This window comes from Anabrus simplex, chromosome 2, assembly GCF_040414725.1.
Source record: "Anabrus simplex isolate iqAnaSimp1 chromosome 2, ASM4041472v1, whole genome shotgun sequence".
NCBI classification, from domain to species: domain Eukaryota; kingdom Metazoa; phylum Arthropoda; class Insecta; order Orthoptera; family Tettigoniidae; genus Anabrus; species Anabrus simplex.
The window spans coordinates 1,230,656,896-1,230,672,302 of record NC_090266.1 but is presented as its reverse complement, the minus strand read 5'-3'; the positions used below and the strand labels follow the sequence as shown (position 1 = coordinate 1,230,672,302).

Here is a 15,407-nt window from a genome sequence, read left to right as displayed (position 1 = left end):
CAGGGCAAGTATCTGGATTTTCTGTCGATCTAGTTCTGTTACAAGATTGTGCAATTTACCACGTTGGATTAAGGTATTTACATTGAACATGCCAATGTATGTGAATGTTTTGGATGTCAGTTTGCCAGAGAACTCCGACTTTCTCTGTGTTCGTGATTGCCTGGGCTCTCCAGAACCCGAATACCCAGTAGCCGTCTCATGAGAGGTGGATTGGTTACCACCTGGAGTAATGCTGATTTTACTCTCACGAATCATCATAGCTTGTGATCAAAGATTGGTCCAGTGGAAACACTGGGAAATTAGGACCAGGGATTGCTAGTTCCTGGAACGTAACCATACAGCCGTACCTACTAGGTAAACAGACACTGACCACTTTGCCTCTCGATCCGAGTCAGGCGCAAGGCGCATTTTATTTTTGGTTCTTCCGCCCTCTCAGCCATTGAGACATATGTCCTCTTCTGCCATCGAAGCCGTTGACCACAGTCCTAGTTTCCTCAGTTGATTCACGAGTGCTTATTTGACTACGTCTTATTCACACTTGTCCTGTATATCTACAGGAGACCTCCCCTATTAGCCATTGGGACGCGCCGTGTCGAGGTTGAGGGCCCCATCCCAGTGTCTCACGCAGGGTTATGCTTAGTTCGTTCTCAGTTCGGAACTAAACCCCCACGTGAGCTGACCAGGTAATAATGTCTAATACATAAGAGACACATTGCCAGTCTTAAAGATGGCTGACAATAGTGGCCGGCAGTGTGACCTTGGCAACGCCGATAGTAAAAAGAACATTGCATATCTTATTCGTGGTTTCTATGTAATTGATGACAAGAGAAACAAAATGAGTGCAGTTACGTCAAAAATATTAATTAGATATATGGAGTGACCTCCAAGTCGTGTTATCTATGGAATAATAATAATAATAATAATAATAATAATAATAATAATAATAATAATAATAATAATAATAATAATAATAATAAAAATACCGGGCGAGTTGGCCGTGCGCATAGAGGCGCGCGGCTGTGAGCTTGCATCCGGGAGATAGTAGGTTCGAATCCCACTATCGGCAGCCCTGAAAATGGTTTTCCGTGGTTTCCCATTTTCACACCAGGCAAATGCTGGGGCTGTACCTTAATTAAGGCCACGGCCGCTTCCTTCCAACTCCTAGGCCTTTCCTATCCCACCGTAGCCATAAGACCTATCTGTGTCGGTGCGACGTAAAGCCGCTAGCAATAATAATAATAATAATAATAATAATAATAATAATAATAATAATAATAATAATAATTTCGTGTGGCTATTTCTAGCCGAGTGCAGCCCTTGTAGGCAGACCCTCCGATGAGGGTGGGTGGCATCGGCCATGTGTAGGTAACTGCGTGTTATTGTGGTGGAGGATAGTGTAATGTGTGGTGTGTGAGTTGCAGGGATGTTGGGGACAGCACAAACACCCAGCCCCCGGACCATTCGAATTAACCAATGAAGGTTAAAATTCCCGACCCGGCCGGGAATCGAACCCGGGACCCTCTGAACCGAAGGCCAGTACGCTGACCATTCAGCCAACGAGTCGGACATATATGGAATAATTGTCGTATTTACCAAGATGGTGGACATTTACGGCATGAAATTCATATTAAATATTAACCACATATACATAACACAAAATCACAAGATAACACTGACACCACAAGTAGAACCACTATTATTCCTCGAAAGTACAGTTCTCCTGTATAAGCCGACAAATGACGCAGCACCATTACACATGATGTTATTATTATTAACGTATTTCTTTTTTTTGCTAGTGGCTTTACGTCGCACTGACACAGATAGGTTTTATGGCGACGATGGGACAGGAAAGGTCTAACAGTTGGGGGGAGCGGCCGTGGCCTTAATTAAGGTGTGAAAATGGGAAACCACGGAAAACCATATTCAGGGCTGCCGACAGTAGGATTAGAACCCACTATCTCCCGGATGCAAGCTCACAGCCGCGCGCCCCTAACAGCACGGCCAACTCGCCCCGTATTATTATTATGCCAATGAAAGAAGTGAATGGTTGCATCGACAAGGCATTAGCCTTTAGAATATTGATTATTATTATTATTATTATTATTATTATTATTATTCAAAAGAGCTGGCCTTCTGCGCTCAAGTTAATTCTAAAGCCGTAAAAGTAGTCTAGTTAATAATAATAATAATAATAATAATAATAATAATAATAATAATAATAATAATAATAATAATACTAGTTTTTATTAATAGTTTTAGTTATTAGTTTTATTATTATTATTATTATTATTATTATTATTATTATTTCCAATGTGCCAGCATCCTCAATAGTCATTGTATTGACGTTTTCTAGAGACGCCGAGCAGGTGGAATTCAGTTCCTCAGGAGTTCGTCAAAATGAAAGGTAAAAAAAAAACCAAAAAAAAACATGGCGTATGGCTTTTAGTGGCGGGATGTGTCCGAGGACTTCGGCTCGCCAAGTGCAGGTCTTTTTATTTGACTCCCGTAGGCGACCTGCGCGTCGTGATGAGGATGAAATGATGAAGACGACACATACACCCACTCCCCGTACCAGAGGAATTAACCAATTATGGTTAAAATTAGCGACCCTGCCGGGAATCGAACCCGGGACCCCTGTGACCAAAGGCCAGAACGCTAACCATTTAGCCGTGGAACCGGACACAATTAAAGGTCATATAGTAGAACAAGTGTCCTCCTTCAAATATTTGGGTACCATGCTGAACTACCGATGTGATTACAAACGAGAAATAAAATATAAAATTGAGCTGGCCAGGAAACAATTCATTACAATGAAGACATTTTTGTAAGGTCAGATATCAGTCCGCAGTTACAAATCCGCATGATCCTCTGCTACATATTCCCTATTCTCCTATGTGGATGTGAAACCTATACCCTACATCTAAACACTGAAAAACATATAGATGCCTTTGAAATGTATCTGTATCGCCGTCTCTTGCGCATACCTCAGATATTAAAACTTTCATATGTCAAGATCCTTCATCGGATGAAAAAGTCAAAGAGAACTGTTACTTATTGTAAAACAAACGAAAACACAACATTTAAGCATGTTATGTTGGTAGACGGAGAAATTCACGGCCTAAGTACATTCGAAGATGGCACAGATGGACATCAGAAGAAGCTGTTCATGTTGCATTGTGAAGGTGGATCGTCTTAGGAAGGAACTACTCAGCCGGGCAGTGGAAGAGTTAAACATCCAGAGCTGTCGTCCACTGAAATTCTAGAATGAACTTCAATAACGAACACATTTTATCTTCTCAACATATTGTCCAGATCGACTTCGTGATGCGTGTTACCAACTCGTGTCCCTCCAGAACGTCGTCCATTGATTCCAGAATAATATCCCAGTGGAATTTTGTAGTCGATCACAGAGGCGTTATCAATTTGCGGCAGTCCTTCAGTATCCGGGATAATGGCTGGGGTTCGGTGACATCTGAGGGTATTCCGTGTCGTAGGCTTCCTGCGCGTTGCATAAGAATTTCAAGTCTGAAGCGGAGCACTCCAACTTAAAAATAATGAGAATGGAACTCCACATGGAAGGGGTTAAAAGGAAGAAGAGGTACGTGGCGCTAGATGAAAGAATCGCCAAAATCACAAAACGCTACAAGGAAAACGGTGAAATAAAACAGTTTTTGGAAACAATGCAATATGTACCGATTCTGGAGTAGTGCTGAAGCTGTTGAGGAAAGTCGTAAATGTAGATTTGTAAATACTGACGGTAAATATATCATTTATTTTAGGTGACAGGATTGTTATATTTTAGGTTAATTTAGAATGACAAGGCTGACAGCAGCTTTATTTATTGCCAGAGCTGGTTTGTGCATAAATTTAAATCTCCCTGGTAGTAATTAAAGCGGCTTTCTAAAGAACATCAGAAGACTGTAGGTGCCTCTAGTGATGCATACTGCTGCCACAATTCACCTAGATAAGCAGCGTGATATATATAAAATGATATATTGTTGCTCATTATATACTCGCTTAAGCGCCTCTACCTTATGCCTGGCCGCAATCTCGAATCATTAATATGTGTCAAAGCCAAATCATCCCCTTCAGGTACCCACTTGTTCGAAATCTGGACTGTTCGCAACCAGGACGACATCCTGGAGTGTGTTGCTGGAATGAAATATGACAGGGAAAATCGGAGTACCCGGAAGAAAACCTGTCCCGCCTCCGCTTTGTCCAGCACAAATCTCACATGGACTGACCGGGACTTGAAGCACGGAATCCAGCGGTGAGAGGCCGGCGCGCTGCCGCCTGAGCCATGGAGGCTCAAGTGAAGGAATATAGATACATAACAGGGATCAGACCCCGTGCCTAATCGTATACCATTATTTTTAGACCACTGTCGGAAAGAAGAGGAGCTAGAAACTCTTAACGATTATATATTTCTGTCTAAAATACAGCTGATATCCCCTGATTATTAGTTAGGAAGGTGAGAAATGAAAAACGATATAGAAAAGGAAACCTACAACCTGTTTTTCAGTCAGTGACCGAGTCAGTGATGGAATGAATGAAGTCTCCATCTTGCGGCGAGGATAGGAATTGTGCCGGCTGCCGAAGCCTATCGCACTCCTCTGTGGCACTGATTAATGACTGGCAGATGAAATGAAATGATAGTGGAGAGCGTTTCTTTTATTTTCTTCTGCTATTTGCTATACGTCGCACCGACACAGATAGGTCTCATGGCGACGATGGGACAAGAAAGGCCTAGGAATGGGAAGGAAGCGGCCGTGGCCTTGATTAAGGTGCAGCCCCAGCATTTGCCTGTTGTGAAAATGGGAAATCACGGAAAACCCTCTTCAGGGCTGCCGACAGTGGGATTCTTTTTTTCTCTTTGCTAGGGGCTTTACGTCGCACCGACACAGATAGGTCTTATGGCGACGATGGGATAGGAAAGGCCTAGGAGTTGGAAGGAAGCGGCCGTGGCCTTAATTAAGGTACAGCCCCAGCATTTGCCTGGTGTGAAAATGGGAAACCACGGAAAACCATCGTCAGCGCTGCCGATAGTGGGACTCGAACCTACTATCTCCCGGATGCAAGCTCACAGCCGCGCGCCTCTACGCGCACGGCCAACTCGCCCGGTGACAGTGTGATTCGAACCCACTATCCTCCGTATGTGAGCTTACAGCTGTGCGCCCTTAACCGCACGGCCAGCTCGCCCGGTCTAAAAGTTAAGATTGGATACCGTATGTAGAAACTACCAAAATTAATAAAATAAAATAAAATAGTATTATAATAGCTATTTTGTTAATGATTAATATTATCTACCTACATCACCTAATAACAGTCCCACTCCATGACTAAATGGTTAGCGTACTGGCCTTTGGTCACAGGGGTCCCGGGTTCGATTCCCGGCAGGTTCGGGAATTTTAACCAGCATTGGTTAATTGCGCTCGCACGGGGGCTGGGTGTATGTGTCTTGTTCATCATTTCATTCTTATCATGATGCGCAGGTCGCCTACGGGTGTCAAATCAAGAGACCTGCACCTGGCGAGCCGAGCGGCACTAAAAGCTGACATTCACACTAACATTCACGTATTTACGAGGAAATCTCGACAAGATCGTTTAAATGAGGCTCTTGAAGTTATTGGAGAGTGTTGCTGGAATGAAAGATGACAGGGAAAGCCGGAGTACCCGCAGAAAAACCTGCCCCGCCTCCGCTTTGTACAGCAAAAATCTCACATGGGCTGACCGGGATTTGATCCACGGAATCCAGCGGTGAGAGGTCGACGCGCTGCCGCCTGAGCCAATTATTAATTATTTTCTGTTTCTGAGAAAAAACACTTCCAACAGAGCAGACTCGTAAGTTGCAACAAGGTGGATTCCGATTTTTTTTATTGAAACATAAAATAGTAGTACGCCTCAGTGTGATTATCTGCCACCCCACGGAGGCCCGGGTTCAATTCCCGGCTCTGCCACGAAATTTGAAAAGTGGTACGAGGGCTGGAACGAGGTCCACCCAGCCTCGGGAGGTCAAGTGAGTAGAGGGTGTTCGATTCCCATCTCGGCCATCCTCGAAGTGGATTTCTGTGGTTTCAAACTTCTCCTCCAGGCAAATGCGGGGATGGTATCTACGGCCGCTTCCTTCCCTCTTTCTTGCCTATCCCTTCCAATCTTCCCATCCCCCGTCCGGCTCCATGGCTAAATGGTTAGCGTGCTGGTCTTTGGTCACAGGGGTCCCGGGTTCGATTCCCGGCAGAGTCAGGAATTTTATCCATCATTGGTTAATTTCTCTGGGACGGGGGCTGGGTTTATCTGTCGTGTTCATCATAATTTCATCCTTATCAGGATGCGCAGGTCGCCTAGGGCGCCAAATGGAAAGACCCGGACCTGGCGAGCCGAACATGTCCTCGGACACTCCCGGCAATGAAAGCCATACGCCATTTCATTTCATTTCCCAACCCCCACAAGGCCCCTGTTCAGCATAGCAGGTGAGGCCGCCTGGGCAAGGTTCTGGTCTTGTCAGTTGTGTCCCCGACCAAATGTCTCATGCAGCCAGACACTGCACTTGAGGCTGTAGAAGTGGGATCCCTCACTAAGTCCGAGGGAAACGGATTAAATAATAATAATATAAAACAGTAACTGGAGTGGATGATGATGATGACTGTTGTCTAAAGTGGCCCCTAGTGGTAGGAAATGTAATGACAATTTAACATTCCAAAATTCATTTACTAACCAGAATTCAAAGCTTGATAATGAATGAATGGATGAATATGAATCTGCCCGCCTCTGTGGTGCAGTGGTTAGTGTGATTAGCTGCCACCCCCGGAGGTCCGGGTTCGATTCCCGGCTCTGCCACGAAATATGAAAAGTGGTACGAGGGCTGGAACGGGGTCCACTCAGCCTCGGGAGGTCAACTGAGTAGAGGTGGGTTCGATTCTCACCTCAGCCATCCTGGAAGTGGTTTTCCGTGGTTTCCCACTTCTCCTCCAGGCAATTGCCGGGATGGTACCTAACTTAAGGCCACGGACGCTTCCTTCCCTCTTCCTTGCCTGTCCCATCCAATCTTCCCATACCTCCACAAGGCCCCTGTTCGGCATAGCAGGCGAGGCCGCCTAGGCGAGGTACTGGTCATTCTCCCCAGTTGTATCCCTGGCCCAAAGTCTGAATCTCCAGTACACTGCCCTTGAGGCGGTCGAGGTGGGATCCCTCGCTGAGTCCGAGGAAAAAACCTACCCTGGAGGGTAAACGGATTACGAACGAACCAATATGAATTTATAATAGGCGGATCCAACTCACAACATTGAAAGTTAAAAATAATTCCAAAATCAATCTACTGACTAGACTTCAGAAAGACTATGAATAATTATTATGAACATACAACGCTCTGCCTTCCCAGAAACTAACTTAAAACAATGGTATATACTCACCAAAGAACTGCTTTCTAAGCTCAACCCAGAATCGATTATACTTGTTGCCTAAAGGGGTCCAAAATCCATTATGGTAAATTTCGCTAGTAAAGTAGATCATCTTATTTCTCATGTAGCGGTACTAATTACAAGTACCGTAGACTCACGGTCTTCCTGTCATTGCGGTACTACTCACAGATAGCACAGACCTATGGTGTTTCTGACATAATGGCGTCACTCAGAGGCAACGCAAACCCATGGTGTTCCTCACATAGTGGTTACTAACCACAAACAACGCCCAGACCCGTGGTGTTCCTCGGAACCCAGACCCATGATATCCATAGCCTCTTTTTATCTCCGAAGCTGGACAGAGACATAGTGGCGGAGGCATCTCCGAAAACCGTCAAAAAGAATAACTTACATCTTTCTTTCCTAACCTGTTTATTCAACAGTGCTGGTTTTTCCCTCGGACTCACAGAGGAATGCCACCTCTACCGCCTCAAGGGCTGTGTCCAGGAGCGTGTGACATTGGATAGGGGATACAACTGGAAAGGAGGACCAGTGCCTCGCCCATGTTGAACAGGGGCCTTGTGGGGGAAGGGATAGACAAGAAAACTTCGCCACCGCATCGCTCTAAAAGGACGTAAAGCATATCATTTTCTCAGAAACGGTCGAGTATCGATGGATGTCTTCGCTTATTTCGCTAAGCGAAGTTTCTAGGAGATCGGATTGTTAGTAATTTAGCTGTACCAGTAAATACAGTATTGAAATGCCGGGAGTGTCCGAGGTCATGCTCGATTCGCCTCGCGCTGCTCTTTCTATCTGACCTCCATGATGATGATGATCATTAGGTAGGGAGAGGGTGAAACCCGGTGAATAACACCAAGGCGTCTGCTCAAGGCTTAGCGTCGCCATCCGACCATCGACAACAGAGTCATATCACTCACATAATACAGAGAGGTTCGACACACAATCCAGGCTTTTGGTATGCAATCTAGTTATTAGCAACTGCATGGCGGCCAACATTGTGAACCGGCTAACCATAGAGAAGTGTCCACCAGGAGGACTGCTAATAGTAATTAAAATACAAGAAAATTACATCTGAATAATCAGTCTTAAAATGACGCCCCCTTATTGAAATACGGTACTGCGTACGCCACTGATATAGAGAAAATAAAATAATGAAAAGTAAATGAGAATAATGAAACTGGAGATGATCATGATCTATCCTGGCAAACAAAGGGAATTACGATAACAAAAAATGTTTGGTGTTTCATACAGATAGGCTACGTAATAAAAATTGCTCCCAGCGTCAGGACTGAGAAGTTGTAACGCATGACCTCTATCAGAGAGGAAAAAGTGTAATAGCGGGATTTTTTATTAATGACTGCTCAGCGGTCTAGGAAAATCGATGAAACGTCTTGTTGATATCACTGCTGCTTCACTCAACTAGCTAAGGACATCCTGACAATGATTATTATTGTTTTAAGGTAAACTTAATCGACCCCTATGAACTTCTTAGTTAATAGCTCCAGGTACTCAGAATGCTGACGTACAAGGGATATCCTGTGTTTGAAACCCGGATATTGCACGCAGGAGTTTTGAAAACAAAATTATTTCCTTGTGGTTTGGTCCCTACATGGCTACGTTCTCGATATCAATAATCGCGTAACTTAAATCTACACCCCCAGTTTGATCTACCCTGTGTTTTTTACTGGCATGTATTTGTAATTATTTCGGAGAACGATAGGAAAAAATGTCCGAGTTTGTATAAATCATACCCTCCTGTAGCATTCAGCTCGAACTAAAAAGGGAACCCAGGGATAATCACTTCTGGGATGGTTACAAGTGACGTCTCTATCTCGTTTTGTTCTATTTTATGATTAAAAGTGTTTGTCAGGAAATTAAATTCCATTAAGTGATGAAGAGCAATAAATATGAATCAAAAGGATAATTTCGGGGTGAATCCCATGTTCCACGATAAAACTGGGCAGCTGTATCGCTTAGTAGTTAGGGCTTCGAATTCCATGTTTGAAGTGGTTTTACTTAGGCAATATAACCAGAGAATTTGTTCATGTCCTTCGCAGAATGGTCAGTGGAGTGATATCCAATTCAGAGGGCACAGGGTTCGATTTCCCGGCCCGGTCCAGGGACTTATACCAGGTCTGGTTAATTCCCCTTACGCGAGCGCTTGCTGTTTGTGTCCGGCTATACAACACATCACACTACAAAGCACTCCTCCACATTGTGCTGGCGTCAGGGAAGGCATCCAGCCGTTAAACTGGGCTAAATCTATACACGCAGTTGGGAAAAGTTTAGGAGAATTTCCCACACTCCTTATAGAATAATGCAAGGATGGTATCAGAATTCAAGATTCTGGGCACATATCCCTTCTTCAACTACATGCCTTTCTCACACCCTACAGCACTGATGCATATACAATCAACAGCACTAATGACTTAAGATATCGTAAATCACTAAACAGAACTGAATGATAGAAAACATGCATAAAAAGCTACTAAAGTTTGCTTTTAAGACATATTCCAGTTCATGTATACCAGTTATTCTCCTTTTCGTTATTTACGAGCAGCTGAAAGAGAAATAAACGATACAATCCCTGTAGACTTCAGTCCTACATTCTAAGTGATGTCGTTAGAATAAACACCAATTATCTTAGTACAACACAGCTCTCTAAAATAGAAAGTCCCAAATGAATAGTTTGAATTATTTTTCTTCATGGGTTGAGGAATAGGCAGTAGCTAACATGGGATAGGATGTATTTCGGCACGGACGTTCTGTTCTTGACGTGACAATGTTAGAGATGTTTCGCACTTCGCAGCTCGGTAAGAAAAAGATGTGTGGACTGATTAACATCGATGCTCAGGCATGAATATATCGATGTTACATTTTGTTGGAAATGAGTGAGAATATGTGTAAGTGTTTCGCTCTTCTGGACACACACATTGTTTCGCCACAAGTGTACTTACCTCAAGTCATGAAGCATATAAATTATTATCATGTCCAACATCGATGCTCAGTTTTATTTTATCGATGTTTGTTTTCTAATTCTGAATACTATGATTTAATAGCCATTTGAGATTGTATAAACAATTTAGCAAATCCCTCAAAAGCTTACATAAATACAAAGATATACTTTCAACATGCGAACAGTTCAGTTTACAAGCAATTAACAGGGAGTTAGAGTGACAGAGCTCAGTTCAAGTTTAAATGTCAAGGATTATTGACACAGCGATAAAAAACAGAACACAAAGTGAATCGCGAACAAACTCTCATGGAGGATTATCACGTTCCATATACATGCACTTAATACAAGCGACAAAGCTGCTGTCATTTCTTTCTTTCTTTCTTTTTTTGAGATCTACGGGAGAAATTGGCCATCCTAGGTCTACAGTTTGCCGGGTTCTATTTTCCAATCCAGATAAAAGATGATAAGATACCTCAGTTCAAATTCAGATATATCTTTCTTAATTTCAAATATCACATACTAGAGCTGAATACTGAACACACGTACCACGAGTCATATATTACCTATCTAAACAGTCTACGATTTACAGACCGCCTGGTGTACGAGGTGTATCGCATCTTAACTGAATACTATTTCATAACATGGAACGTGGAATATTAAATAAACAATCTTTGAAGCATTCACTCGTATACTTCTTACAACATCACTAAACTGAGTTACTGCATGGAACAGGTTTCCGAGAAATTCACGCACTAAAACGTAATATAATTGGTAAAATATATGTTCTTGCTGTGCTACCTCCGGATTTGTTTCTTTCGCCTTGTTACAGAGTGAGTGAGGAAGTGACAAGTTTAAAGACGGGTCGCCGCTAAGCATAGGTCTACAAGACACAAAGCACTTCCAAGTTATCTAACAATGAAACTCATTAACACATTTCGTGAAAATTTGTAATTAATGAGAACACGTTTGTAATCCTTTAGGCCTATAATACTGAAAAATCACAGATTTTGTTTTTGTTCAGAGAAACTGGATTATCTATATTATAATGGCTATTTTTATATGGGAAAGGTTTTTTTTCGAAAATCCCTTCCAGTATTCTCGCCCTACATCATATTGCTAGCAAGCTCACGGAATGAAGGTGGACGCTGTCGGTCGACAGTCAGGTTCACGGCTGAGTTACAAGATGGTGCACGTTCCCGCGAACTCGGTCAAGACTTCCAGGAAGCTGACAGCAAACCACGTACGTACAGCGCGCTATGCTCACGACCTCCACATTACACAGATTTTAAACTCAAATGTACTCTGGACATATTTCTGAATTTGGTTATACCGTAATAGTAATACAAGTAACGCACAATGCTCAAGTTAAATGTCGCATAATACTGACGTAGCGATTACATTCCAGAAATGAACTTATCGTGCTTCGAATATTTTCAACGCACACCATTCAATAAAATATCGATGTGGTAACAATCTACAAATTGTTCCTAAGATAATCCCTGACATCTTCACAGTGAGTAAGAGAAAAAAAACATTCTGCACCTCCATACACTTCAAGTTTTCAATGTTTGTAGTGACAAATATGCGTCTCGAAAATCACTGACTTCCGTAAGTGTTGATAAGAAGACAAACAGCAATCCGTCTTAAATTCGTTAACAAAATGTCATATTTAAGTATTAACAAGATGGTCACTACGAAAACTCTCCCGTTCGAACATATTATTAGTTACAAACGAGAAAGGTTACTACTGCTGGAAATGATATTTTCTTAAAATTGGAGTGATTTCCTGGCTCCGGATTTGCTGGTCCTAGACAAGTTGCAGTACACACACACACACACACACTGCTCAACAGGTCGACGCGAACACAGCAAGCCACGTGTTGTGGGGCCCGCTCACTCAGCTGGCTCGTAGACTATTGGTTCTAAAACACGTCATTAGCTTCCTGGGACATTTCCCACAAATAATGTAAATAAAGGCGATAAATAAGAATTACTTTCGCATAATATTAGCTAATTACCGGTATGTTACATATTTAGTATAAGTAGAAATGTAGCCCGAACATGCTCGTGTCACTGAAAATAACCTTGTGTACGTAAATCGCTTCAAAACCAATCATTGATTATAATATGACACCCGGAGAAGTTGAAAAATACACAATCCTTCAACAGGCTGAGAGGTCATTCACCTCACCGTACTTCCCGGAATGAAGTAAGTAAGTCGATATGACGAAGCAAGAAAATTCCCTCCACCCCAGCAACGCCTACTACAGCAAGGAAGATCGTTGACCCATAGCATAACAACGCGATTGCATCAGTCTTACATGTATCGGAAGAGAAAAATCACTGTTCATTAATTAAAATGCAGTCGACGATTATATTTAAGTTATATCGCACTAATGATATTCAATGACACTTGTAACAAATGACATCAATCGACACGTAGCCTACTAACTTGTTCTTTAGGAGATGCGTGACTTTCCGGCAATTCGCAGATTTACAACGAATGAACAAGAAGTGAAAAATTACATATAAAGCAGCAATATATTTTACTTACTTCTTGAAGCAGGTTGTGGAGGGTCTCCAACTAGAAGCTGTCTTTGTCCAATTACGATTTGTCGAAGTAAATCGCACAGGTCGTTCAACAACTGATAAATTAAACGATAGCTGTCTTCCGTTTCTTGTGGAGTTGGAATTTGAAATGGTATCGCCATTGTGTGAAGAGATAAACACAACTTAAAATCACTGTCTCTTTTGGCAGGCAGAGCGCCAGGTGCTAAAAGGTAGAACACGTTGCACGTCCGTAGCGTATAACTGACTAACGTCGTCTGATGGCTGCTGTATGCAGCGAGCTACTATGCTTGTGTTCTGCAGCTCGCCAACTCCCCACCCTTGCGCCATGGACTGATGTGCCAGAGGGCGCACCCAATCATATGGCGCACTCATAACTCACGCAACCAATCGTCACCAAGTAGGCGGAGCGCCAAAAAGCAAAAGGTACTTTTTTAATGTTCTTTTCAGATTCGTCAACAACGTATCTTAAACGGGTGCTCTAAAACAGTTTAAAGTATATAGAGATAATTCGAAAACAATTGTGACAACTCGTGCATAGTTCGGTTTCACGACGTCTTCAACAACGGCGAAGAATGGTATCATTGTTCACTACCAGCCTGGGGTTCTGCACATTCACAGCGCTGTGAGGCGTAGAAACAGGTGGGAACATGATAATTGTCAGATCATCGAAATATCAGTACGTTAAAGGATCAATAGCATTTCAGTTCACTTCCACCTATCAACTCGTAATCAAATCAAATCAAATCAAATCACGGGTCACGTGTTGGTCAAATAAAGAAGATGATTTGGTCAGTAGCCTTCCATTAGCTTGTTCTTGTGGATGTTGTCATACTCAACTATATTCTAATCTGATAAGGTGTGGTTTTTTTTACAACTTGCTTTACGTCGCACCGACATAGATAGGTTTTATGGCGACGATGGGATGGAAAAGGCCTAGGAGTGGAAGGAATCGGTCGTGGCCTTAATTAAGGTACAGCCTGGTGTGAAAACAGGAAACAACGTAAACCATCTTCAGGGCTGCGGACAGTGGGGCTCGAACCCACTATTTCCCGGATGCAAGCTCACAGCTACACGAACCTAACCGTACGGCCAACTCGCCCGGTGATAAGGTGTGTTAGTAATGTTGTGCGTTAAATACAGTATTTTAACCTGTTTGTATTGTTACGTGAAGTTGTGTGAAACTTTATCATCTGGGCAGCGTAGTTGATTAAGCGTTTCCCCTTGTAAGTTCAAAGTTGCGTGATCGAACCTCGCAGCAGGTGGCTAATATTAGTTAGAAATTAGATTTTCAAAATTTTGATTTAGTGCAGGATACAGGATTTTTATTCCAATTACAGCAACATCCTGGCTAATACATAGATGGAAGGTCTATTATTATTATTATTATTATTATTATTATTATTATTATTATTATTATTTACATCGATACAGCCAGCTGTGCACTACGGTTACTGAAACCACCTGTTTCTCTGCCTTAGGCTTACGCCTTTTTTGTTTACATAATAACCAAATGTTTTTCAACCTCACGGTCCTTTTCACTCGTTCTTCCGCTCTTTAGCAGGTTCTTTCTCGGGACCATCCCTCAACCCGGGAACTTTCTTCCTAAAGATGGAAATCTCAACTTTCTTCCTAAAGATGGAAATCTTCGGCCAGCGGAGATGAGATTTCCATTTTTCCTGTAAAATGAGCAGCCTCTTCTCTTCAGGTGACCATAAAAGGTTAATCTTCGTTTCTTCATAACGGTGGTGACACAATTCCTTCAGGTGTACAACAAAACACTCGGGCACTTTCTTTCTTTTTCTCAATCGACATATCTTCCGTGTTCCCGCAGCGATCTGACTGCTAGGCAGTAGTGTCTCATTTTAGCCACGCAGGAGATGAATTAGGATCTGTAAAGGCGGGATTCCACTGAGGCAACATTTGGGCGACATGGAGCATGCGGCTGGCAACAAATGTTGCTCTTTGTAGCATGCGGCTTGTTGTCAGTTGGGCACAAAAGATGTGGTATGCTACATGTGTTGCCGGGTGTAGCATGCGTCACTTGTGGAGACTTGTCGCCAGCTACAAACGTTATTCCATCAAGGCAACAAAGACAACAGCTCCTCACTCGACTTTGACCGGCTGGTGACAGCTATACTTCCTTGTTTCGAATTTCTTAACATATCATCTCACGAATCATCCCAGAAATGTGCATGGCGTGGAGTGATCCAAGCTGATAAAGCATGGAGTCCTTGGCAAACAAACCACGTCGGAATTTTCAAGAGGCGAAAGTCATTAGTGATGATTTTATGGAGTACTTTGTCAGATGAAGGTCAGATGACAGAATCTGTATGTCTAGAGGTACGGAAAGATTCAGAAACTTCTTGTTCACTGGAATTTAATGATATTTAAAAAAATTAAAATGTATTGGTTTTAAGAAGAATATCCTAACCCTATTCTGATTATTTTACCCCCTTATACTG

The 15,407-nt window shown here is 42.6% G+C and overlaps 1 protein-coding gene across 1 annotated transcript in view; it reads right to left on the bottom strand.

The window, feature by feature from the left end:
* Positions 1-13,181, bottom strand: part of LOC136863417 (uncharacterized) — a 61,143-nt gene extending 47,962 nt beyond the window's left edge. The window contains exon 1 of the mRNA XM_067139827.2: positions 12,929-13,181. Within this exon, the coding sequence (XP_066995928.1) occupies positions 12,929-13,085 (157 nt within the window). The 5' untranslated portion in view covers positions 13,086-13,181. The remainder of the gene's footprint in view (positions 1-12,928) is intronic.
* Positions 13,182-15,407: the final 2,226 nt, after the last annotated feature.